We start from the raw sequence: 25,398 nt of genomic DNA, 5'->3' as shown, positions 1-25,398 counted from the left end.
TCTATCGTTTTCCTTCTTGGTACCTGTTCCCTCGCCTGCAAGTGAGGGAGTACATGTGCAGGTCAGAAGAGGGTAGAATGTGCAGAGGAGCACTGAGTGACATGGGTGCTCTTAATACTGCTGCAGCCCTTGTCTTTAAAATATGAATAGGCTGGGACAGCTGGGGGGCTCAGTTGGTTAAGCATCCAACTCTTGATTTCAGCCCAGGTCATGATCTCACAGTTCACGAGTTTGAGCCCCACATTAGGCTCTCCACTGTCAGTGCAGAGCCCACTTTGGATCCTCTGTCTCCCTCTCTCTGCCCTTCCCCAACTTGTATTCTCCCTCTCTCAAAAACAAACAATTTTTAAAAATCTTAAAAAAAAAAAAAAAAAAAAAAAGGAACAGGCGGAGTACCTGGCTGGCTCAGTCGGTAGAACATATGACTCTTGATCCTGGGGTCCTGAGTTTGGGCCCCATGCTGGGTGCAAAGTTTACTTAAAAATATGAACGGGGTGCCTGGATGGCTCAGTTGGTTAAGCGTTCAACTCTTGATTTCGGCTCAGATCATGATCTCACAGTTCATGGGTTCGAGCCCCACATCAGGCTCTGTGATGACAGCATAGAGCCTGCTTGGGATTCTCTCTCCCCGTCTCTCCCTCTCCCCCTCCCCTGCTCACATAGGCACGTGCACACGTTTTCTCTCTCTCAAAATAAACATTTAAAAAAAATGTGAACGGGCACATATAAGCTTTACTGGGTGGTCACAAAGACTTGAACACTTAAAATTTGAAACATCAAAATGCAACACTCATTTTCTTTGCATTTATAGTCTTATATTCTGTATGGTTGGCATGAAGGCTATAAAAGAAAGCAGCAGCAGATAAAGGACCACATTCAGAAGGCTGAAAGGAAGACAAAGAGGTGGGAAGAAAGGCTAAAACTCCATTCATTTATTCATTTATTGAGCCAAGTCCAATGGCAACAGAACTGAGATTAACCAGGTGAAGAACTGACAAATAACAGAAAAGCAAAGGCTGACTTGGTACAGTGTCATGAATAAGTATTTAGTATTTCTAGTGCTAGGTCATAGTCACTTAATTTAGATACAAATTTTCATGTTAAAAGACTCCAGGAAATGCATAGGATTCCAAGAAGTTAGACCTAGGTTCTGTGACTTATTAGCTGTATTTTGGGTAATTTATTTAACCTTCTATAAACTGGAGTTTCGTCAAATCTAAACCAGGGATTAAAAAGTATTTCCCTTGGTCACCTGGCTGGCTCAGTTGGAAGAGTGTGAGACTCTTGATCTGATGGTCGTGGGTTCTAGTCCCACAACAGGTGCAGAGATTACTAAAAAAATAAATAAACTTAAAGAAAAAACCTCCCCTGCAAAGTTGGAATGAGGATTCAGTTTTGTATTTATATGCCCATCCCTATGCTGGAACGCAGTTGGTATTCAATAAATTATACCTTCACATAAAGTTCGGTGCCATTTCAGTAGGCTCTTTAATGAAAGATGTTTGGTTGTCAGAGTATAAAATCAGTGTCGATGATAAAATCAGTGTCGATGATAAGCCCTGCTACCCATAAAACAAAAGTCATATACACGAAAAGTCCCTTTCTCCGAAATCACATGTGTGGCAGCCCTTACACCTCAGTCCGTGTCTGGATGCTGAGGTCTGGTTGCCGGTCCTGGTCTCTACCCCTCCTACCCTGGGTCTACGGGAAAAACCAAGGTGCTCTGAGGCCCCTATAACTGAGAGCTTTGTTGTCTGTATTTGCACTAACGAAGTCACAGAGGCAGTGGGAAAGTGGCCTCCTCCTCAACTTCTTCAGGTACCAGTTCCATCCTCCTACCAGGGGTGAGTGGAGGCGGGAGCTGGGTGGGTGAGAAGTGATGTGGAAACCTTGTAAGTGCTTAGATTCTGCCATGTCAGAAGCTACAAGAAAATGAAAACCCATCAAAACAGAATGCCACTGCACGCTGCAGTCTTACCTCATCTCCAATCAAATGTCTGCTCTTTATTAATTGGTCACATAAACAGACATACAGGTGGCCTTCTAGTTTTGGAACACTCTATTGTCACCCCTTTTCCTTTTAAGGAACATGCACTGGTTTCAAGACGTTCCTCTCATAATCCTAGCCTGACTTGCCACAGAATTTCAACTTGGTTATCTTTAACCTTATTCTATTAACAATAGAGAAACTTCATCTTATCATCAACTATTAAAGGATTTGAAGTAGTAATTGAGGCAGAATTCTAATTAATAGACACAGTCCGTGACTCACGATGGTCTTAGATTTTTCGACTTTATGATGGTGTGAAACAACACACATTCAGTAGAAACCGTACTTTTAAAAATTCTGATTTTGATCTTTTCCTGGCTTAGTGATATGTGGTAAGATATTCTCTCGTGATGCTGGGCAGTGGGAACGAGCCGAGGCTCCCAGTCAGCCACGTGATCAGAAGGGTAAACAACGGATAGACTTACAACCATCCTCACCCACACACAACCTTTCTGTTTTTCACTTTTGGTACAGTATTCAATAAACACAAGACAGTCAACACTTCAGTATAAAATAGGCTTTGTGTTAGATGATTTTGCTCAACTGTAAGCTAATGCAAGTATTCTGAGCACATGTAAGGTAGGTTAGGCCAAGCTACGATGTTTGGTAGCTTAGGTGTATTAAATGCATTTTTGACTTAACAATATTTCCAATTTACAATAGGTTTACTGGGGTGTAACCCCATCGTAAGTTGGTTAAGATCTACAGTGGTTTTTCAACCAGGCCAAGTGCTCTCTTGTTGGAAAATGCTTCCCAGATGACTCTGATGGGACAGCTCAGAACCACTGCCCTAGCTTTAACCACACGGTGAAAAGAATTTTCCTTAATGCCTCTTACCCAGCCCTCTTCAAATGAACAATGCTTAACTCTTGCTTAGTGTCTACAATGTGCCTTTGGAAAATGTTTATCCTCACAATTAAAAACATGAAATCTCTGGTAGATAAATCATCTTTTAGAAAATACAGTACCTTTCAACTCTTGAATAAGAAGTTTTTGTCCTCACGTGTAAAGCCTGTTCTGTTTCATGAATGGGCATACAGAACAGCTGTTTGATTTACTCTTCTCCCTATAAAAATCCTGTTCCAATAAACTGAGAACTGTTATGAACCAATAAGCCTAGCATACTAGATGTGTGCTACAACCCCAAGCTCACCTCTAAGTGAAACTGCTCCATGTGAACCTGCTAACACAACCAACTGAGGCAGGGTGGGCTCCTGACACCAGTCAATGACCCCTGAGAAGACCTGGTGTAAAGACATAAGCTGGCCCAGTTAGAGACTCTTGGCAACTGGAGCCTGGAGATGGGAGCTGAGGGTTAGGACGCAGAAAACAACCCGAAAGGTACGAGCTAAGATTATGACGGGGGCAGAAACTGAGTCACATGCATGGCAGACCCCCCAACACTAAAAATCTAGCATCTTTTGCTCCTGAGGCCCTTCGAGGTGCCTTGGATCTTGGAACACCCTACAATTTCTGTTCGTTCCTGAGACCTGGGGGTTATTTCTGGGAGGGGGATGGAGCTGGTGAGGTGGTTCCTGAGTTCCCAGGCACACATACTTCAAATAATGTCACACTGCTTGAGGTAACTTGTTGGCTTTCAGTCTTCTTATGCCTGCTCTAACTTCAAATTCCTTGCAACTAGATAAGCCTAAGTGGAAATAGTTAAGCCATTACCATTTGTTAAAAATAATCAACAATTTTAAACTCTCATTTCCCTGAACAAATTTTGAAATGTTTAATCCATTAAGTTTTAAAACTTTAATAAGTTTAATGTTGGAACTGTATGTTTCCATACCAATTGGCACAATTTACATCGAGTTTTACACTTATTCATTTTTGCAAAGACATCATTTACACAAAGATACATATTCAGTAACTGGGAAGTCCTAAAACTTCTGATCTAGACTTTCAGGTTTGTCCGATCATGATACTTCTGATAAGGATCGTCAGCATACCAGTTTCGCCTCTTCCAAAAAGACGTTGTCATTTTATCTAAGAGCTTGCTCTGGGTTTTATTGCAGAACACGAATTCCCTCAAGCGCCTTTTTCTTGCAGTCGTCTTTTTCCATAATTTTTTCTTATAACCAGCCTGTGGGATAATATTATAAAGACATTTAAAACAAGACGTTATGTAGGAAACAACAGATATCTTCACTATTCATGGTTTATAGGTCCAATGAGAACAAGGATGAGACTTTCCTTGGGGCTGGTAATGTTTTTCAGAAAGATGTGATTCTCAATGAGGGGGAGATACAGAAAAAGTATATGCAGTTTGAAAAAGAAATATTAGTAATTTAATACTTTGATGAATCTTTGTGGTGGGGAAAGTACAGGGTAATGGTGTATAATTATAATCGCTAACTTTATATGCATTACCTTATGATCTCTTCAACAATCTTCAACAACATACCATTATTCTCATTTTACAGATTCAAGAAAAACCACCACTGGTTATAGAAGTAAAGTAGCCAACTGAGGTCACGGAACTAGTAAGAGTTCTTAACCACTACTCTACTATTTTTCCCAGTGTAAGGCTGAGGAAGGACATCACTGGCTAGGCTGATAAGATTTATGTTCATTTAAGGGGACTAGGTATTACAAGGGTCGATGAGCACAGCACCTAAATTTATAGCTTCATTTCCTCCTTTCACAGTAGGGACTGATTTCTGTAGTGTAAGTACTTTTCTAAGGAATACCGAATACAATAAAATTGCTATTGGGAGTGGTGTTAGCCTGTATGTTTAACTCAGAACTGCCAGATACAGCATCCAAGCATTATTAATTTTGAAAGAAAATAATTAATTTTTGTAGAAAAATTAGATTCGATTGAATGTAAAAACTACAAGGATAGTCTGTTTAGACCAGAAGAGACTTTGGTGCCACCCAGGTTAATACGTGGCTAAAACCACACAGAAAGTTAGTGGGGACGGGAGACTAGAACTCAAGCTTTTGCTAAGAGCCCTTGAGTCCTTTCAGGCCAAGGGCTCTTTACTCTTTAGGGCACTACACTAACTGAACAAAACCTTAGCCCTGGGCTGAGAAATCATCTTGGGTTTCTGACATGTCTTGATATCATCACTCTGACCAGCAACTTCTACAGTACAGTTAATACTCAGAAATAAGAAAACAGTATTTAAGAGTTCTGATTTTAAAATGCCAGAGATTAGATTTTTACTACTCAGTGCTTACAATTTCAATGGAAAGATTCAAATCCAATCCCCCTATTTGTGTAATAATTTTCTAGTTTGTAAGCCAAGCTGGGTCCCTGTGGATTTCTGACTTACAGACAGTTAATTTTTTGTCCTATTGCCACGAGTATCTTTGATCATTATTCTATGGAATGCAACCACTGTGAAAGTGCTTGAAACTTTTCAGACAATGTCTAGGTTCAGAAATGAGAGAGAATAAAACTGTGCTGCAGAAAGTATTTTCAGTTTTTAAACATGAATATAAATTAACCCATCCAGCTTTTTTGTTTTCCCCTAAAAATTGCATTTTGGTGAAGCAGGCCATTCTGCATACAGAATAACTTTTGGGACCTTGAGTGGGGACGAGGCATTATGATTAGAGAATGTGACCAGGTCCTTTACAATAACATGATGGTTTCAGAGCCCAATAAAAGGGGCATAGAAAGGAAGGCAAAGAAAACCACCCATCTTATTTTATCTAGGGCTAGATGAAGACCTGGTTATAATCAATATGACAACAAAGGGGAGGAAATTTTCCAATGGTCCAAAATTCACAAAATTCAGAACTATTAACTGAACTAAATTTATTTAGTTTGGCTATTTACAGATTACATGAGCTTCTAATTACAAGTGTAGCAAAGGAACTACCACAGTATTGTTCCAAAGGAGGAATGAGCGGAGAGTTCCAATCAACATATTTACCTATAAATTTAGGATTATTTATGTAATAGGAGATAATCCTTTCAACCTTTCAACTAGTGAAAGTCCCACCAATTAAGTATTTTATTTTTATGGAGAAACAAATTTCGATCTTTAAGAATCATTCATTAACTTCCAAGTAGTGAAAAGGAATTAGAATTTGAATAGTTATTAAAACTCAAAGGTAGTTTTACAAAGCTCTAGTCTTCAACTGCTTTCTAATCATCAGCTACTCTGTTTCCATGAATAAAGACGTGAACGAAAAAGCCCACATTCATGCTTATGACATGCTGTGAGAGAGGACAGAGCAGTAATAATTTGTCAGAATTCCCCCTCACAGGCTATGGTCCCAGGTCAGAGTAAGTGTTAGGGTTCTGTCTGATATGGAGCCCAATCATACATACCAACAGACAGAAAAACAAAAAGTTAAGAAAAGTTCATGTAGGGTCAATGTTCTGTCATAAAGACTAAGCCACAGAGAATCCAATCCAAAATTGGTTGAAAGCTCTTCAGTCCCCAATCTGAGCCACGAGACTAAGTCCTTGTTGAAGGCAACTCTGTTGCTCTAACACTCTAGGCTTAAACAGAGCTTCCCCACAGGTTATTACACATTGGGGGTTTCAAAGGGCTTCTGGTGATCATTAGATGCACAGACATATAAAAGACCTGAGATAGACCCATCCTACAGTGAAGACGTTAGCTATTGTGAAGAGTGTTTTGTTTTATGCATGCTTAAATGTGTTTTCTTCACATGAATTCATTTACATTAAGAGATGCCTGCCAAATTGGTACTTAAGCACAGCACTGTAAAAGCTGCTGGTAAATGAAAGGAAGGTACATCAGTGAATAGGCTCACTGAATTCTGCTTCTTTTTAATCTCCTCCCAATCCTTTTTCAATCTAATAGTGTGAAGACTCACCTTCCTCCTTAGCCACAGGCCAGAATGAAGTCGAAGAAACCTGTAGATGACAGCTTTCACAGTCTTTCTCTTCCCTTTCCGTGAACTGAAGTATGTTACGGTTCTGACTGGTAGCTTCAGGACATTTGGAAGCAAGGGGGCTGCTCTAAAATATATTTTTAAAAATATAACTCAGCAATAAGACTCATTAAAGGATAAAATCCATTTCTATACTTAGAAATGAGTGGGGGCGCTTGGGTGGCTCAGTCGGTTAAGCATCTGACTCTTGATTTCGGCTCAGGCCATGATCTCACAGTTCATGATTCAAGCCCCTCATCAGACTCTGCACTGACAGTGTGGAGCCTGCTTGGGACTCACTCTCTCTCTCTCTCTCTCTCTCTCTCTCTTGCTCTCTCTCCCTCTCTCTATCCCAAAATAAATAAACTTAAAGGTGTGCCTGGGTGGCTCAGTCAGTTAAGCATCTGACTTCAGCTCAGGTCATGATCTTATAGTTCATGAGTTCGAGTCCCGTGTCTGGCTCTGTGCTGACAGCTCAGAGCCTGGAGCCTGCTTCGGATTCTGTGTCTCCCTCTCTCCCTGTCCCTCCCCTGCTCGCTGTCTCTCTGTCAAAATAAACACTAAAAAAATTTTTTTTTAGTTCAAAGTAAATAAACTTAAAAAAAAAAATGAGTGGAGCAGCTCCACTGGAATACAGCTGACTTTAATATACGTTGTTACTTCAAATGATCCTGGACACTAAGCATAAATAAGAATAACAACCATCGCCAACATGTAAGCCTTCCATAATCTGCCCCCTCAATCCCCATGAGAGAATTTATCCTATTGTATTTTAATCATCTGACTTCTTTTTTTTTTTAATTTTTTTTTTTTTTAACGTTTATTTATTTTTGAGACAGAGAGAGACAGAGCATGAATGGGGGAGGGTCACAGAGAGAAGGAGACACAGAATCCGAAACAGGCTCCAGGCTCTGAGCTGTCAGCACAGAGCCTGACGCGGGGCTCGAACCCACGGACCGTGAGATCATGACCTGAGCCGAAGTCGGACGCTTAACCGACTGAGCCACCCAGGCGCCCCAATCATCTGACTTCTTATCTATTCAGAGTTATCTCTAACTCCTTGAGGACTTCACTTTATCTTCGCATCCTTTCTGCCAAGTACTGAGTACCCAGGAGTCCTTAACTAAGTATTTGTTGACTAAATGGATAGCAGTCTTGCCCGCTGAGCATCTCGTTCACCCTCCGCTTTGGCTGACAGCTTCCATCCAGGAAACCACATCTAGAACATCAGAAGTGTGCTCTGTCGGGCAGGTAGGCACATGGCTATCAATCATATTCTCCCCTCCACCAGGCAAAGTCTATATAATAAGTCTGTTTCTAGATATTAGAAGTCTGCTTCTAAAACATCTTTGCAGGCATGAGTATTTTAGAATTTTTGTCTCAGCATCATGTTTACTGAAATATACTCTACCTATTGAGGATTGCTGCAGTATGTCCACACATCAGGTTTCTGACAGACGTGGCAAGTCTGGGAGCAGAGGAAACAACTGGTGTCTGCAGAGAACGAAAATGCCGGGTGGACAGTGCAGAACTAAGACAGGCATTCTTGACACCGTTTTGACAGGCTGAAGACACCAAAATATTCAGGGGCTGTAAGACTCCTGTAAAGAGAGAGAAACATATTTAATATGATAAGCCAAATTCTGCATCCAGATGTTCAAAATTAAGTAATGTATCAAAGCAAGGTGAGTATCAGACTCACCTGTGGAGCTTTTTACCAACTTTATTTAAAAAAAAAATTTTTTTTTAAATGTGTATTCGTTTTTGAGAGACACAGTGCAAACAGGAGTGGGGCAGAGAGAGAGGGAGGCACAGAATCTAAAGCAGGCTTCAGGCTCTGAACTGTCAGCACAGAGCCCAACGTGGGGCTCAAACTCACAAACCGTGAGATCATGACCTGAGCCGAAGTCAGACACTTAACTGACTGAGACACCCAGGTGCCCCTTTACCAACTTTATTGAGGTAGAACATAAATACCATAAAACTACCCAACTGTGTGTGAATTCAATACTTTTTAAATAAACATAGAAAGCTGTACAACCATCACCACAATCCACTCTGATGTGTCCTAGTTCTGTGTTCAACAGTAGGGAACAAAACAGTTGTAACATTAAGTCCCACCCACCAGATCTTACAATGTGATGAAGTAGGGCTCCATAGCACATAGGGCAAAGGCAGGGCAGAGATGCAAAAGCCTGGCCATTCCCTGCAGATGCAACAGAGTAGCAAGAAAAGGTTTCCTAAAGAACAAAACAGGTACTTGAGCTCTCCTCTAGAAAATGAACAGGCCACAAGAGGAGGTGGAGAGTCCGGATAGGATAAACATACATGAAGGCAAGGGGGCTGAAGCAAACATACACCTGGAGCCGGGACTGGACCTGCGCAAGGCTGAGCACTGCCTGCCTGAAGTTATGTGTGGAGATGCCTGGGGACAGATCAGAAGGTGCATCACAGAGTGGGGGTGGAGGGGCCCTAGATGCATGGACTGAATGCATAATCTTCACATTACTGCCAAAGTAAGAGTCCAGGGCTGCAAAGCCAGTGGAGCACTGACTCCACTCAGGCTGTGAGTCTAGTGTGGGACTCAAGAATGTGCACACTGAAAAAGCTCCACAGGATGATGGAAATGCCCCCAAACTGGATTGTACTTATGGTTGCACAACCCATTAAATTTACTAAAAATCATCAAATTGTACACATAAGACAGGAATTTTATGGTATGTAAATTACACCTCAATAGTTGGTTTAAAAAAAAAAAAAAGCTCTGGGGCACCTGGGTGGCTCAGTCAGCTGAACATCTGACTCTTGATTTCGATTTCGGCTCAGGTCATGATCTCAGTTTGTGAGTTCGAGCCCCCATGGGGCTCTGAGCTGATAACATGGAACTGGCTTGGGATTCTCTCTCTCCCTCTCTCTGCCCCTCCCCTACACTCTCTTTCTCAAAATAAACTTAAAAAAAAAAAAACAAAAAACAACTCCACAGGGAGTCTGATGTTCAGCCAGGGCTTAGAACCACTGCCTTATTGTCCACTGCACTGATTTCACATCACAAATGAGAGGCAGTGTGGTGTAGAACGGAAGAACTGGTATTTGAGTCAGACTGTCTAGGTTCATAATCTAGCTCTACTACTCACTAGCTGTGTGACCACGGGCACGTTACTTAACCCTTTTCTGCCCCAGTTTCCTCAAATTTAAATAAGGTTAATCATGAGGAGGTAACAAGAATTAAATGAGACAACATGAAAAGTGCTAGGAAGAAGGGTTGGCACAGGGAAAACATTTAATGAATGCTAATGGCAGATAATAAAGAGCAGAGAAATGCTTAGTAAAAATGTTATAATGTTACCTGGGGGCAGGAGAAAGATTGAATACTTAAAACCCATATTTTTGCTTTTCTGTTCTCCATCTAAGATAACAATTTTCAAACTAAAAAGGGTAGCATAAACATTAATAAGTTAGCTGAAATCCATGATTCAGGAGACATTTGAGAGAGCCCGTTTGGGGGGAACTTAGAAGTGAAATTCTCTACTCAGTACAAGGCATTCAAGTCTCCAGGTATAAATAACTGTATTTCAAAGAACTGAAAATATTTGCAGACATGATAAGCTAGGAAATAATTTTTGAAAGATTAAGTGAATTGAAGAGGAGGACTGTAGACAAGAAAATGTCCCAATTTTCACAAGGTCATCCAAACTTGGTGTTTTGGTTAAAACAAAACAAAAAAAACCCTCAGAAATTCTTAGAAACCACTCCTGAAGGAAGTGAGCAGGTAAGGGTCTAGAATATATAAATAGGTAAACTACAGGCTCATCTGTCGAAACAAAACAAAACAAAATGTTAGAATGGATACAGAGAATTCACCACAGGAGAAAAATCTACATCATCAATTGGGAGTGAATTGTTCCTTAAAAAGTACCTCATTTCATTTTTTATTGCAGTTCCTAGCCTGGGAAATCATGGAAATGTCTAGACACAGCCTATCCTGATTTTAGAAAGGCATGTGAAAAGATTTCTTTATATTCTAAAGAGATAAATGTGGACAGGATAACAGGATAGTTAGGTAAATCCCAAGGTGACTAGAAACTATCCCCAAATTAGTTGACTGCCATTCTCCTGATGAAAGTCTTTTCCTGGCTCCCTAATTGACTATTTTCCCCAATTTTTATGAAGGTCCTGAAGCTGCGTAAAGCATGTTTGTCACATCTGCATAAAAGCAAAGTCCAAAGACTATCTGCACTGAAAGTGATCTTGGTAAAATGGATCAAAATTAATTAAGACGTAATTTGGGATAAATACATTAAATGAAGGATGAACCTTACTTGAGAGCAGTTCCTGGGAAAATGACTTGGAGGCCCTTGTCCACCATACTCTCAGGTGGACCAACCACACGATTTACCTTGTAAAAACTGAACACAGTCTAACTCGGAATGTGTTAACAAAAGGGTAGCACACAAATCAAGGGCAGTAATTTAACTGCTCCTTCGGTCTTCTGCCCTGTTTGGGCATTTCAATACATACTAGCTTTCTCTAAACACATTCTTGTATGGAGAACACGGATATCTTAACAAAGAAGGTGACACAGAACCAGAATTTTGAAGGAATGAGGAGGCAGAGAGAACGGAGTGCACAGGTGAAGAGGCAAAAATCGCATAGTATGTTTGGGGAATTACAAACAGTCCCATGTGGCAGGAATCGAAAGAATGGTAGGGAGTGGGAAGCGAAGTGAGTATGACTGTCTAAAGCAGTGCTCTTCAAGCTTCTTTGATCCCATACCCTCTAAAAGAATTCTGAAAAATTATTTACCCTTTCACAAAATTTTAAGTAACATCTAAAATGTCCAGTATATTTAAAATACATTTAAAAATAAGCTGTCACATCACTCTTTCAAATGCTTACAATGAAATCTAACTATCATAGTGAGTTGATACCCACCTACATCATCTATTTAAAAAAATGCAAGAACAACAGGGGCACCTGAGTGGCTCAGTCAGTTAAATGGCTGCCTATTGATTTCGGCTCAGGTCATGAGCTCACAAACTATGAGCCCTGCCTTGGGCTCCTAGCTTAGAGCACGGAGCTTGCTTGGGATTCTTTCTCTCTCTCTCTCCCTCTGCTCCTCCCTGAGCTCTCTCTCTCTCAAAATAAATTAAAAAAAAAAAAAAAAAAAGCAAGGAAAATAAATTCAAGTCAATGAAAATAAGAACTTCTTTTCATCAAAAGATACTTTAAATAAACTAAAAGGGCTAGCCAGAATGGGAGAAGATCCTGGGAACACACTTAAATGAGAAAGGATGCACATTCGTAATATATAAAGAACTACTATGAACCCATAAGACAACTCAATAGAAAAATGGGCACAATATTTAAGTAGACATTTCATCAAAAATTCAAGTCGCCAATATACATGTGTAAAGGTATTCAAACTCATTAGTAAGCAGGGGAATGATATTTAAACCACAATGAGATGCCACTAAATACCCATAAGACTCACAGAAATTTGCTGGTCTAACAATACCAACTGTTGGTGAGGATGTGGCACATACAGTGCTGGGGTGACTTTGAAGAAGCACATCGCTTTTACAGTATCAGGCAATGCAATACACACACACACACACACACACACACACACACACACACATTCTGATTCAGCAATTTCCACGGCCAGTTTTACAAGTATACACACATGCACATCTTAGAGAAACTTGCACTCAGGTACCAGGACACAAGGTCAATCAGCTTTCGACCTAATTGCCCCAAACTGGAAACACTCAAATGCCCAGTATCCTAAAATGGAGAACTGTGGAGTGGTCACATAAGAGACTATTATATAGCAACAAGAAAGCACTACAGCCACACCCAAAATGAATGAATTTCACAAATTAAAAGACATAGGGTTACCTGTGTAATTCCATTCACGTAAAGTAGAAAAACAGGCAAAACTAAACAATATGTTATATTACTGAGAGATGCATACATAGATATTAAAGCTAGTACAGAAATAAAAGCAAGGTAACAATAAAAATGAGGATAGTGTTTATATTTGGCAGAAAGAGGGACTTTTGACTGGGAGAAACACACAGAGAAGAGGCTCCTGGTAGTGTTCTAAGTCCTGCCTTGGGTATTACATGGCGTTTGCTTTAGACTTATTTGTTAAGCCATTCACGTGTTACATATTTTTCTTTACATGTTGTATTTTCACAATCAAAAATTACTCCACGTAAAAACGCTCTTCTGTAATAGTTGGAAAATTTACACTGTAGTTTTTTTTTTTAAATTTCTATTGTTTCCACAGAGTTTTATCCTAATGTATTTTGTGCTTAACTAATTTACTCATAATTTTATCATTTAAATATTTTTGCAAAAGTCCTTCGAGTGAAGGCAGCTTAACTTAATTGCCTTCACTCCTGTCATCTCTCTCGGTCAAGAAATCCTTAGGACTGCCCCTGTGCCCGGGACTAAGTGTGCAAAAGAGTCAGATTCCCTGCACGTTGTGGGAATCTCATACATACAAGCTTACTGTGAGCCAGGCACTACGCAGGGCGCTTTACGTGCACGAGGTCATTCAATCCTCAGGTAGATGGTGTCAATCCTCGTTTGAGAGCTGTAGAATCTGAGGTTCAGAGAAATTACTTTTTCAAGCCCAACGGTCACGAGTGGCGAATCCTAGCCTCTAAATCAGAAGGTTAGCGGGGACTTCGCTGCCTCCTCTGTCCCCCTTCCGTCCCGTCCTTTTAGTCTGTTTTCAAAGTAAGGCGGAACGACCAGGAGCCGGTAAGGAAGCAGAAACCGGGGACACCCAGGTCCGCGAGGATCCAAGAGTGTCGGAACTATCCAATGCGAGGAACCGAACACAGGCAGCCCCGGAGAAAATTTGGAACAATCCTCTGGCCTTTTTTTTCCTGTTCACCTCCATGCTAAATGCCTACTCCATCCCGCGCCATTCCCACTTTCTGGGAAGGGATAAATCGAGCGCGTCGCTTTCCACTGACCTGATGCAGCTCTGAAGGCACGGGCAAAGGCAGGGGCCGCCATCTTGCCATCCCGCCCTACGGCAGTCGCATTGGGTCTAAAAGCTCCAGGTCAAAAGGGAATTTAAAGAAAAAACAAAACTTGGGTGGAGTCGAGGAAGGAGAAAAAAATGAATAAAGGAACGGTCAAGGGAACATTCCCTGTATTGAATGTCTTCTATACGCCAGGCTGCTCTTCACCGCTGGAAAAGAAGTGCCTATAAAGAGTGTCTGGCATATAGTAAGCTCTCAAATTTTTACGGAGCATTTGATTGACAGATCTATTTAAAGCACACAATTTGAAACACAATTTCTTTATGCTCAATTTTATTCAATTTCAGAAAAGAACCTATTTTCCAGTCAAAGCTGGTGAATGTCAGGCTAAATGACTGGGAAATATCAATGTTATTAAAATTGTTTTTTTAATTAAATGCCAAACATAATTAAATGAATGTAAATATCCTAAGGATCTCTCTCTCGCGCTCTCTCTCTCTCTCTCTCTCTCTCTCTCACACACACACACACACACACACACACACACACACACACCACACACTTTTCTAATCATTAGCACTGATTGTTATTTGGTAGAATAGCATCTCTACTCTTCTTACCTAAACAATTCTACATTCCTTACTTTATTCTTCATAATTAGTGATCATACACTTTTTCTAATGTCATTCAAACACAAAACAACAAATCTCTCTCCCATCCTTGTTGGCTAGGATATTCCATGCATATACAATCCATGACACCATATACTAGTTGAAATGGGTAAGGATCAAACACAGGTCTCAATGAGTTCACATTTGATAAGGAGACAAGCATAGACCATCAATACAAGGCAAATGATAGAGGATGTGGTAGGTAGAATATAACATGAGTCTTAAAGAAAGGTGAAGATTTTAACAAGAGGAAGATCATTCGTGGCAATACAAACACAAAGAGGTAAGATGAGACAAGAGGGAGCCAGAGAGAAAGACAGGATTTATTGACAGCAGTGGTTCTCAAACTTTTAGGTCTTAGAACTTCCTTACATGCTTAAAAGTTGAGGACCCCAGAGAGCTTTTAATTATATTTCCAATTGCTGCTGAAATGAATTACCTCAAACTTAGTGGCTTAACACAATACAAATTATCTTGTAATTCTGTAGGTCATAAGTCTAAATTTTTTTTTCACATTTATTTATTTTTGAGAGACACAGAGTGCAAGTGGGGGAGAAGCAGAGATAGAAGGAGATGCAGAATCCGAAGCAGGCTCCAGGCTCCGAGCTGTCAGCACAGAGTCCGATGTAGGGCTCAAACTCACAAACCGTGAGATCATGACCTGAGCCAAAGTTGGATGCTTAACCGGCTGAGCCACCCAGGCACCCCTGTAGGTCATAAGTCTAAAATGGGTTTCACAAGGCTAATATCAAAACATCTAGGGCTATGTTCCTTCTGCCTCCAGAAGGGGAGGCATATTCTCTAGGGGATAATATGTTTCCTTGCCTTTTCCAACTTCTAGAAGCTGCCTGCCTTCCCCGCCTTGTGCCTCCTTCCATCTTCAAAGCCAGTAATCACATCTCTCTGACTTCTGCTTCCATTGTCACATCTCCTTTTCAGACTCTGGCCCTCCTCTCCCCATCTGTTACTCATAAAGGCCCTTGTCATTACATTGGGCCTATGCAGATAATTCAGGATAGTCTCCCCATCTCAAGAGTTTTCATTTAATCACACCTGCAGATCTTTTTTGCCGTGTAAACGAACGTATTCATAGGTTCCAGGAATTAGGAAAATGTACATATATTTGGGAATAATTATCCTATCATACTGAGTAATTAATTTTAAAACAATTATTTTTATAACAAAATATACTCAGGAAAAATAACTATTTCAAGATAAAAAAAATTAGTGAGAAGATTGGCATTGTTTAACCTCTTTTGCAAATCTCTTTTAAGATCTGGTTTAATAGAAAGCTGGATTCTGAAATTTGCTTATGCATTCAATCTATTGTGATATCACTTGTCACCTAGCTTCTGGAAAAAATCTACTTTAAAATTACGAGATGAGTGAAAACAGCAACTATCTTAATGTTATGAAGGTAGTGTTGATTTTATGCGTCTTCTGAAAAGGTCTCAAACTCCCTAGTTCACACTTTGAGAACCATTGAGATGGTTATCCTTTAGTTCTTCTGGGTTTTAGAGTATGTAAATGGGTGATCAGCTTTGACCACTATCATTGCTATATTACTCTCCCACCTAAGATGGCCATGTTGAGCCTTAAAAACATTCCCCTATGCTGGAAAAGTACGGAGACATTTCATAAATGTTCTTTGAACTGGCGATGGGAGTTATTGCACATTTTTGAGCAGAGAAGTGACTTAAAAGTTGTGTATTACTTTAGGGGAGTCTTTTAAAGCAAAAAAGTTTTCATAAATTGCATGTAGAGGTTATGAAGATTAAGGATTTGGTTAAATGAGACATCAGGAAACTAATTTTGAAGCTTGAGATCTTGAAGCTGGAAAAGTTGGTAGGGATGTTCAGGTCCAAGATGTAGCTGGGCCACAAATGGTTCGAACAGAAATTGCTGTTTGGAATTGACAGGTTTATGGCCAAGGTGTTAGAAAAGTCATCACACTGGCATCACCCAGCATGACAGCAGTGGGCAGGGATAGGATGGGCAGATTGCAATTTAATTGCTAAAATTACTTTTAGAAAACGGGCGACTACCCTGTAGGCCGTTAGGTGATGGTGATACAAAATAGTGTAATGTGATTACTAAAGTACTCTGAAAAGCATCGAACATACACAAACATGATTATTTTAGGTAATTTTCAAATTACTTCTCCATTTTACAAGTGGGGTCAGTACCATACTGTAATAAACCCTAACTCTAACAACACCATACTGTAATAAATTACCTAGTTAAGACCCGAAAGTACTTTGTAAATACAATATTTATGCAAGTTAGTTTCTTTGATACTGTGCTGATGATAAGATCATTATTAATGCTAATAGTATAGAATACTATGTTCAGTATTTAACATGCCAAACCTTGGGTATAGACTTAGTGGAACACTTTGAACAGTTCTTCTGCACTGACCTCCTTAACTTCCAACCCATTCCACAGAAGCGGCCAAAATTATTTTTGTAAAATGAAAACGTGGTGGAAAAATCAGTGTGGTTTAATCTAGGAGTAGAAGCGATGGAACCCGAAGAATCTGGGTTTCTATCTCTGCGCTACCACTTATTAGATACGTGAACAACAAACACACGCCGCACAAAGGTCTCTCCACTGTTCCTTCAGTGTCCCGTAATCAGGATGACTTCCTCAAGAAAGGCTACCAAATGAAGCGAACACGCAAACCAAGACAACACCATTGTTTACGTTAACTTTCGCCAGATCGACTGCTTTCTACTAAGTATCCAGGTGAAAGAGGCGGCTGAGATATTTTCTGGCTTGAATTGTTCGAAGAATCACAGCTGTTTTCCGCACTGATGTTTTCGACTCCCTTTCACCCTCCTGATTCCCCAGCTAACTCCTTCTTGGGGCTACAAAGAATTCCGAGAGAGACCCGGAAGGAGAAATCGCCTTTTCCGCCAGAGGAGGGCCCACCCTCTCCGAGCCGCCTAGGCGGAGTCGAGAGAGGGAGCTGCGCGTGCGCAGCGACGTTGGTTGCCCTTCCGGTACGCCCGCCCGGCGCGGAGAGGAGGCACGGACGCAGGCACGCACTCACGCACGCTCTCCCTTACTAGCGCTGCCGCGGTAGCTCCCGCGTACGCCAGCAGTGCGGTCCCCCCGGCCGAGATGCTGCGGGTCTGTCAGTTATCGGGTGTGACTGCCGCCGCCCAGGTGAGCGCGGGGGCGCGAGGAGAGAGAGCGCGTGGTCAGGCTGACTTCGTGCAACCAACGGAAAATGGGGGAGGCTTTCTCTCTGTCTAGGCCCCAGGAGAGAGGCGTGTGTCAGGGTCGCCCTCATCCGCGAGAGTCCCGGGCGGACCCGTGAGGCAGTTAGTTGGGGATTTAGCCCAACAGGATGACTTGAGGGTTATTGCTGAAGCGGGATGGGGTGTAGAAAGGAGTCGGTGGCGGGTAGGCGGGCGCAGGAAGGTAGGCACGGCTTCGGGGACCTGTCATCCAATCAGCCCCGCGCTGCCCCAGTCAGGGACCAATCGTGGCTGCCGGCTCTCGGGTCGCCGGTTGGGCTCGTGATAGGTTTCGCGCAGCCAGTGGTTGAAGGTCGAGGGGAGAACTACAGTTCCCAGCAGGAAATGCATAGCCTTGGCTTTTTGAATCTTAAATAAGATGTTTAGACTGTTAGAGTCCGCGCTTTAGGGGTCAAGGTTGTAATTATTAGGGAGGGACTTTCTTTTTTGTAGCTGAGAGCTCTCTGAGCTATTCTTACTCTAAACAAAAATGAAAGGTTGTGGTTTATGGAGTAAAAACTGTTGGTACTAAGGAAGGACAGGAGCCATGACCTTGGCTCATTTCTGAGATTAGCCTAGGAATATATCTTTCCAGGTGCTGGCACAACTTTGGCAGACATCCAAGAAGCCTAGACACCCAGTGACTTTTATTCCTGCATGGTTATCAAAGTAATTTTCTAAAATTGGAAATAAAAAAGTAAACCTGTTAACATTGCTCACAATTTGCAGAACATTGATATTTTGTAAAAATTATTGCAAAACAGGTACTGTTACTCAGGCAGTAATTGAACAAAATCCCTGGTCATAGTGAGTTAGAAATAGTAAAAGTCAGCTTTTTTTTTTTTTTTTCCTTTAAGTTTGCTTGTATCCCCACTTGTTGCCGGGATAGAAGCAGCTTCTTCTTTAGGAAAGTAGGGTCTGTATTAGTTCTTTATTGATGCATAACAAATACCACAAATTTGGCAGGTTAAAAACACCCATTTATTATTTTACAGTTTCCAGTCATGGATGGTCCGGGTTCTTTGTTCATTGCTACACAAGGTTGCAATCAAGGTGTTGATGCTGCTATGGTTCTCATCTGGAGCTCAGGGTCCTCTTCCAAGTTCATTTTATTGGCAGAATTCAGGCCCTTGCAGTTGAAGGACTGAAGTTCCTCTTTTCTTGCCTGCTCTCACCTAGCTCTCTTAGAGGCTGTTAGAAGTGTCTTGCCACAAGGTCCTCAGCGCCAATTTATAACATGGATGTTTGCTTTCTTGCAGGCTACGAGGAGCTTGTCTCTTTGACTTCAAAAGTCTCCCTTAACTTTCCTGCTTCTTATCTCTAGACCAACGTGTAAAGGGCTTATATGATTAGGCTAGGCCCACCAGAAAAACCTCCCTTCTGATGAACTCAGTCAACTGATTAGTAACCTGAATTACACCTGCAAAATCCCTTTTGCCATACAACCCTAATGATCATGGCTTAACAGGGGGTGAGGATTTGGGGGACCATCTTAGTGTCTCTCCTAATGCAGTACCCAAATGAGACTAGAAGAATGGAGGAAGTTGAGCTGCCTTTCAGGGCAGAACTGTTGGTTTGTCTTTGGAGCTCTCCTTTCCTGGCACAATCTTATTATTCTGCCCTCAGGTTGTGTCATGGTTGTCATGAGCTCATGGCACAGCCTGAGACACTTACAAAGCAATCATCTCATTGCCACAATGACAGTATAGGTAGATGTCACCATCAGCAAAAGCAGTGGAGATGGGAGCCAGGATGGAGGGGATTTAGAGATGATGGTGTGCAGACACACTCGAAAGAGAATGATAGCAATAGGATCATGAAGGAGGAGAAACACAAGTCCTGTTGCGGGGACAGTGACCAGATGAGCCTGGCCACAGTACACACTTCTTGTCAAGGGCCCACAGATAATGAGAATGGGAAGCTACCTTGGCTCAAATTGTGAAGGCCTTGAATGTGGATGCCAGTCAAGGACTTTGGGTTTCTTCTCAAGCTACAGGGAGTCAATGAAGGTTTTCAGAGGAAGGAAGTAACATAAAAATGTTTTAGGAAATTGATCCAAGCACAAAAGACAGATCTAAGAGACTAAGGAGGCAGGAGTATAGACTATTCTAGAACAGCCTATTCTGTATATGCATATATGGTCTATAGGCTAGTATACACTAGGCCCATTAGTTTCTTTTAAAAATTTTTTAAGTTTATTTATTTATTTTGAGAGGGAGTGTGAGTGGGGGAGGGGCAGAGAGAGAGAATCCCAAGCAGTCTCCGTGCTGTCAGCACAGAGCCTGATGTGGGGCTTAAACCCACCAAACTGCAAGACCATGACCAGAGCTGAAACGGAGTCGGATACTTAACTGACTGAGCCACCCAGGCGCCCCTATACTAATCTCTTTACATACTCCAGGGCTGAAGATGTAATTATGAGCTTATACAGGGAGGCTGTAGTAATGGGGGAAAATGCATGAAAATCACTGACATGTCTGTGTTCTGGGCATTCCCTTCAAACGACCAAGTTACACAGCTGATACCTGTCACCCAGGACCCTGGGAAGCTACCCAGCTCCCCTATCAGACCCTTGCTGAATTGCTGAGTGACCATGCAACACTCCAGCCTGGGAAGGCACACAGAGCTCTCCCCCAGATCTCATAGGCTCTGTCTCCTATTTCTGCATAAAGTCCAAAATTATTTTTTCTTCCTTGCCTTCATCAAAACATTTTCCACTTACTGGGCTCCCAATTAGGAAGTTAGAAGAAAACAGACTAAAGCTTCATACTAAAATATGAACCCTTTTCTGGCTTGCATTCACATTTTCTTTTTTTTTTTTTAAATGTTTATTTTTGAAGGAGAGATAGAGTGTGAGCAGGGGAGGGGCAGAAGAGAGGGAGACACAGAATCTGAAACAGGCTCCAGGCTCTGAGCTGTCAGCACGGAGCCCTACGTGGGGCTCAAACTCACAAGCTGTGAGATCATGACCTAAGCTGAAGTCAGACGCTTAACTGACTGAACCACCCAGGCGCCCCAACATTCACATTTTCTTATGGTCTTAAAATTGGTATTTTGTAAAATTCACTGGTTTATTCTTTTTGTTTTGTTTTGTTTTTAACTTTATTTGTAGAGGGAGAGCATGTTTGCGAACAGGAGTAGAGGGGGGAGAGAGAGAATCCTAAGCAGGCTCCGTGCTGTCAGTGTGGAGCCCCCTGCACAGCTTGATCTCCCCAACCGTGAGATCATGACCTGAACCAAAATCAAGAGTTGGAGGCTTAACCGACTGAGCCACCCAGGCACCTCCATTAGTTTATTCTTAACTATCTCCTCAATTGTTCTGTAGCATTTGATATTGTTGCTTTGTGAAACTTTTTTTTTTTTACTCTTTTGGCTTTTCTCATGTATCTTGGGGCTCATTTTACCCTTCATTTCTTTCCTTTTTCCTCTCGAATCTGTCTTCCTTGTACCTCTGAATATATCCCCAAGGCCCTCTTTTCCCATCTCTCTTCCTTTTTATTTTAATTAAGACTTAAAAAAAAAAATTAGTGTTTTATTATTTATTTTTGAGAGAGAGACAGAGTGGGAATGAGGGAGGTGCAGAGAGAGGGAGACATAGAATCCAAAGCAGGCTTCAGGCTCTGAGCTGTCAGCACAGAGCCTGACATGGGGATTGAACCCATGAACTGCGAGATCATGACCTGAGCCGAAGTCAGATGCTTAACCAACTGAGCCACCCAGGTGCCCCAGTACTTAACTTTATTAAGAGCGGTTTTAGCTTTACACATGCATAGCTTCTTCCATCGTCAGTATCCCCCATCAGAGTAGAACGTTTATTACAATCGATGAACTTAACATGGGCATATTATAATCACCCAAAGTGCATAGTTTACATTGGGTTTCACTTTTGGTGTTGTACATTGTCTGGGTTTGGACAGATATATGATGACATGTATCAGTCATTATGGTATTGTACAGAACATTTTCACGGTCTTAAAAATTTTCTATTCTCCACTTATCACTTTCTTTCCTCACCTCCTGGCAACCACTGATCTTTTTATTATCCATAGTTTTGCCTTTCCAGAATGTCCTATAGATGGAATCATACACTATGTAGCCTTTTCACATTGGCTTCTTTCACTTAGTAGTATGCATTTAACTTTCTTCCATGTCTTTTCAGGGCTTGATAGTTTTGTTTTTTTTTTTTTAATTTTTTAAGCACTGAATAATAATGTACCACGGTTTATTTATCCATTCACCTGCTGAAGGATATCTTGGTTGCTTCCAAGTTTTAGCAATTACGAATAAACCTGCTCTAAACATTCATGTGCAGGGTTTTGTGTGGACAGAAGTTTTCAGCTTTTTTTCAGTAAATACCAAGGTGCATGATTGCTGTATTATATGTTTAGTTTTGTAAGAAACTGCCAAACTATCTTTCAAAGTGGCTGAACCGTTTTTGCATTCCCAGGAGTGTTGAATGGGAGTTTGTGTTCCACATCCTCATCAGCATTTGGTATTGTCAGTGTTAGGGACTTGGGCCATTCTAATACATGTGTAGTGAGATCTCATTGTTCCATCTCTCTATATACTCTTACTTGGGATTATATCAATTCTGAGAATTTTAATTCCGAAGCAGATGACTAACTAGCTTCTTTTGAGCTTTGTACTCAGATTTTCTTTTCCTTGTTTGATGTGTCAACTTTATCCAGAATATTCTATTTGTCACAGTCCTTTCCACTCCATCAAACTTCATCTTCTTTAATGTTTTCCTGCTTTTACCGTTGCCCTTCTAGAGTCAATTCTTTATGTAGTAGTTAATGAAGTCTTTTTTTAAAAGCATACGGATCATGGCATGCCCTTCATTCACATCCTATCACATTGAGAATAAAATATAAACTCTTTACCACACCCACTGGGCCCTTCATGATCTACTCTTTGCCTATTTCATTTTCCTACTCTGCCTTGTTCCGTCTTGATATCTCTAGCGCATACCTCATTACCTTTTGCTCCTATTTTATTTTAGTCTCATTGCCTTTTCATTTGCTGTTTCTTTTGCCCTGAAGTCTTCCCGCACATTTTTGCTTAGCTTCTTTCATTTTGATATTTTCTCAAATACCACCTTCCCTTCAGAGAGGCCTCTCCTATCTAATATAGAACTTTGACCACTCTCTCCTTCCTTGCATGCCTCTGAACTTACCCCTACCCTACATTTACTTTATAGCTCTTACCAAAAGCTGACATAATGTATATTTATCGCATGTTTGCCACATTAAAATGTAAGCTCCACAACATGATTGTGTCCTTTACTGCTCTATTTCTGGTACTGACCCTAGTCCTTAGCTCCTAATAGATGCTCAGTAAATATTTATGACATGTTTGAATTAAAAAATAAATTATTTTCTGTTAATTTTTTTTAATCTCCATGAGTACATGTGACCCCACTTAAAGCCCCATAGGTTTTAGAATCTCTGATCATGTGTTAGGGTTCTCCAGAGTAACAGAACCAATAGGATACGTATATAAATAAAAGGATTTATTGTGTGGAATTGGCTTACGCAGTTTTGGAAGCTGGCAAGTCCAACATCTGCAATGGAGCTAGCAGGCTTGGTATGCAGAGACCCAGGCGAGCCTGTGGTGCAGTTTTAGTCTGAAGGCCAGTGACCTGGGGAGCTGATGTGCAGTTCCAGAATGAAAGCAGTCTGCTGGAGAATTCTCCCTCTTTTGGGGGAGGCTGGTCTTTTTGTTCTGGTTAGGCCTTCAACTGATTGGATGAGGCCCACCTACATTGTTGAAGGCAATCTGCTTTACGGCATAATTCACTGATTTAAATGTTAGTCTCCTCCAAAAACACCCTCTAAGTTGACATAAAATTAACCATCACATGGCATCTGTCTTATTATTTGTGTCTGGACTTATTATCCCTAAATTCCTTACGTGTAGATATTCAGTAGAAATGAATTATTCTGTTTTGTGTCCTCTTTCTTTCCAGAAATGTGCTTCAGAGCTCTAGTTTTTCCTCAGTTTATTTCTCAGACTTAACACCATTTGTCATCTTAATCCCAGTACTGACTGCATCACCAGGCCCAACCTTTGTTGAGTTGGGGGTGTTTGGAGGACCTGGGTTTTCAGCCTAGCCTAGCCCTCTCCCAAACTATCCATTTGGTAGTGGTCATCTGCATATACAGAATCTTATCTGTGTATCACTTAAGAGAAAGAAACATTGTTCTTGAGGGTTGACAAAGCCAGTTTGTTTATGACCAGTTTGATAGCAGGACTAGTTTCAGATTGAATTTGTGTGTGGACATTTTTAGCTGTCATCTTCTAGAATTCTTTTTTTTTTATTAGGACTGTGAAACAATATGTTAGTAGTAATGTCTGCCAAGCACACACGGTAGAAAGTAGTTTAATATATCATGAAGCTTGCTGTTTGCTTTTACCCATACTAGAGTCGTTTTTATTTTTCCTTATTTTCATTTCTTTAGGCCAGTGGCTTTCAAACCATTTTGGAATAAATTTTACACTGTAACTTAAGACATGCGAGTGAGAATATATGAATCATATACATACATATATGCAGGGAAAATTAAAGTGATAAGTTAATTCTTTTGCCATATTGATTAATATCTGCCATTTCCTTGTTGTAACTGAAGGGTACTTAGATACAGAATGTGTCTATGCTGAGAGATAATGCTGCTTCAGTGCCAAACTTACTGCATTTTTTTGGTGTGATATATTTTTAACCTTAATTCATGATTCTTTAAGAAAAAATTTTTTTTGTAATGTTTGTTTATTTTTGAGAGACAGAGACAGAGCACTACTGGGGAAGGAGCAGAGAGAGAGGGGGGGAGACACAGAATCTGAAGCAGGCTCCAGGTTCTGAGATGTCAGCACAGAACCCGATGCGGGGCTTGAACTCACGAACTGTGAGATCATGACCTGAGCCGAAGTCGGGGCTTAACCGACACCCAGGCACCCCTTCATGATTCTTATAAAATATTTTAAGTTAACTGTAGAAAAACTTAAGTTGTCACATACTAATCTGCATTTCAAATGTAGAACTGGGCATTAACTTCTGGATGTCTTGTTTGTGTGGGAGGAATCCTTATGACAAAACCCACCAAAACATCATCAGTTATAGCAACCAGCAATATCTAGAGGGAATACCTGGAACCTCCAGATAGGGTTCATGTGAGGGGATTATTTATTATAGTTACTTGTTTCCAGGTTGTGGTTTCTTTTTGTATGTTCGTGTTAGTTTGGAGCTAAGGAATAGAGGGTTTGTGCAAGAACATAATATGGGAGTTGTATGTTTTATCATATCAGTTTTTAAAAATCATGTTTCTATAGGTTAGAAATAGCAATGCTAACCTTATAATATTTATTACAAAGTTACGTGTCAAGGCAGATTGCTTTGAAACAGTATAGGTTTTTCTACATCATAAGTTTAGATGTTATTATCATGTAGTATTATTAGTAAAAGGAATTCCAGAACTCAGAAGTGTGTTAAAGTAGGATATTTAGTTTATATAGAGAGATTAACTTGCTGCTTAAGAAAGAGAGCTATAGAGGTCAAAGTGGATGTGGCAATGGTT

General features: G+C 40.9%; 2 protein-coding genes across 11 annotated transcripts in view; one reads left to right on the top strand and one right to left on the bottom strand.

The window, feature by feature from the left end:
- Window positions 1-3,793: 3,793 nt before the first annotated feature.
- MRPL35 (mitochondrial ribosomal protein L35) lies at window positions 3,794-14,206 on the bottom strand. The gene is made up of 4 exons (XM_042932926.1): window positions 13,903-14,206; window positions 8,325-8,514; window positions 6,857-7,001; window positions 3,794-4,139 (listed from the first exon to the last, which is right to left on the bottom strand). The coding sequence occupies exons 1-4, from the start codon at window positions 13,943-13,945 to the stop codon at window positions 3,951-3,953; spliced, it is 567 nt and encodes a 188-aa protein (XP_042788860.1). The 5' UTR covers window positions 13,946-14,206; the 3' UTR covers window positions 3,794-3,950.
- Window positions 14,207-17,599: 3,393 nt separating this feature from the next.
- Window positions 17,600-25,398, top strand: part of IMMT (inner membrane mitochondrial protein) — a 41,240-nt gene continuing 33,441 nt past the window's right edge. For all 10 annotated transcript variants that reach the window (XM_042932923.1, XM_042932916.1, XM_042932915.1 and 7 more), the window contains exon 1: window positions 17,600-17,753. In XM_042932923.1, coding sequence (XP_042788857.1) covers window positions 17,709-17,753 — 45 coding nt within the window. In that variant the 5' untranslated portion in view covers window positions 17,600-17,708. The remainder of the gene's footprint in view (window positions 17,754-25,398) is intronic.

This window comes from Panthera leo, chromosome A3, assembly GCF_018350215.1.
Source record: "Panthera leo isolate Ple1 chromosome A3, P.leo_Ple1_pat1.1, whole genome shotgun sequence".
In the NCBI taxonomy this organism is placed as follows: Eukaryota; Metazoa; Chordata; class Mammalia; order Carnivora; family Felidae; genus Panthera; species Panthera leo.
This window is presented reverse-complemented; position numbering and strand designations above follow the sequence as displayed.

Coding starts and splice junctions, on each gene's coding strand:
- MRPL35 (XM_042932926.1), bottom strand. CDS start 13,945: ATGGCGGCCCCTGCCTTTGCCCGTGCCTTCAGAGCTGCATCAG. Junction 7,002..8,324: donor ACTGCAGCAATCCTCAATAG/GTAGAGTATATT, acceptor AATATATTTTAG/AGCAGCCCCCTTGCTTCCAA. Junction 4,140..6,856: donor GCCTGTGGCTAAGGAGGAAG/GTGAGTCTTCAC, acceptor ATTATCCCACAG/GCTGGTTATAAGAAAAAATT.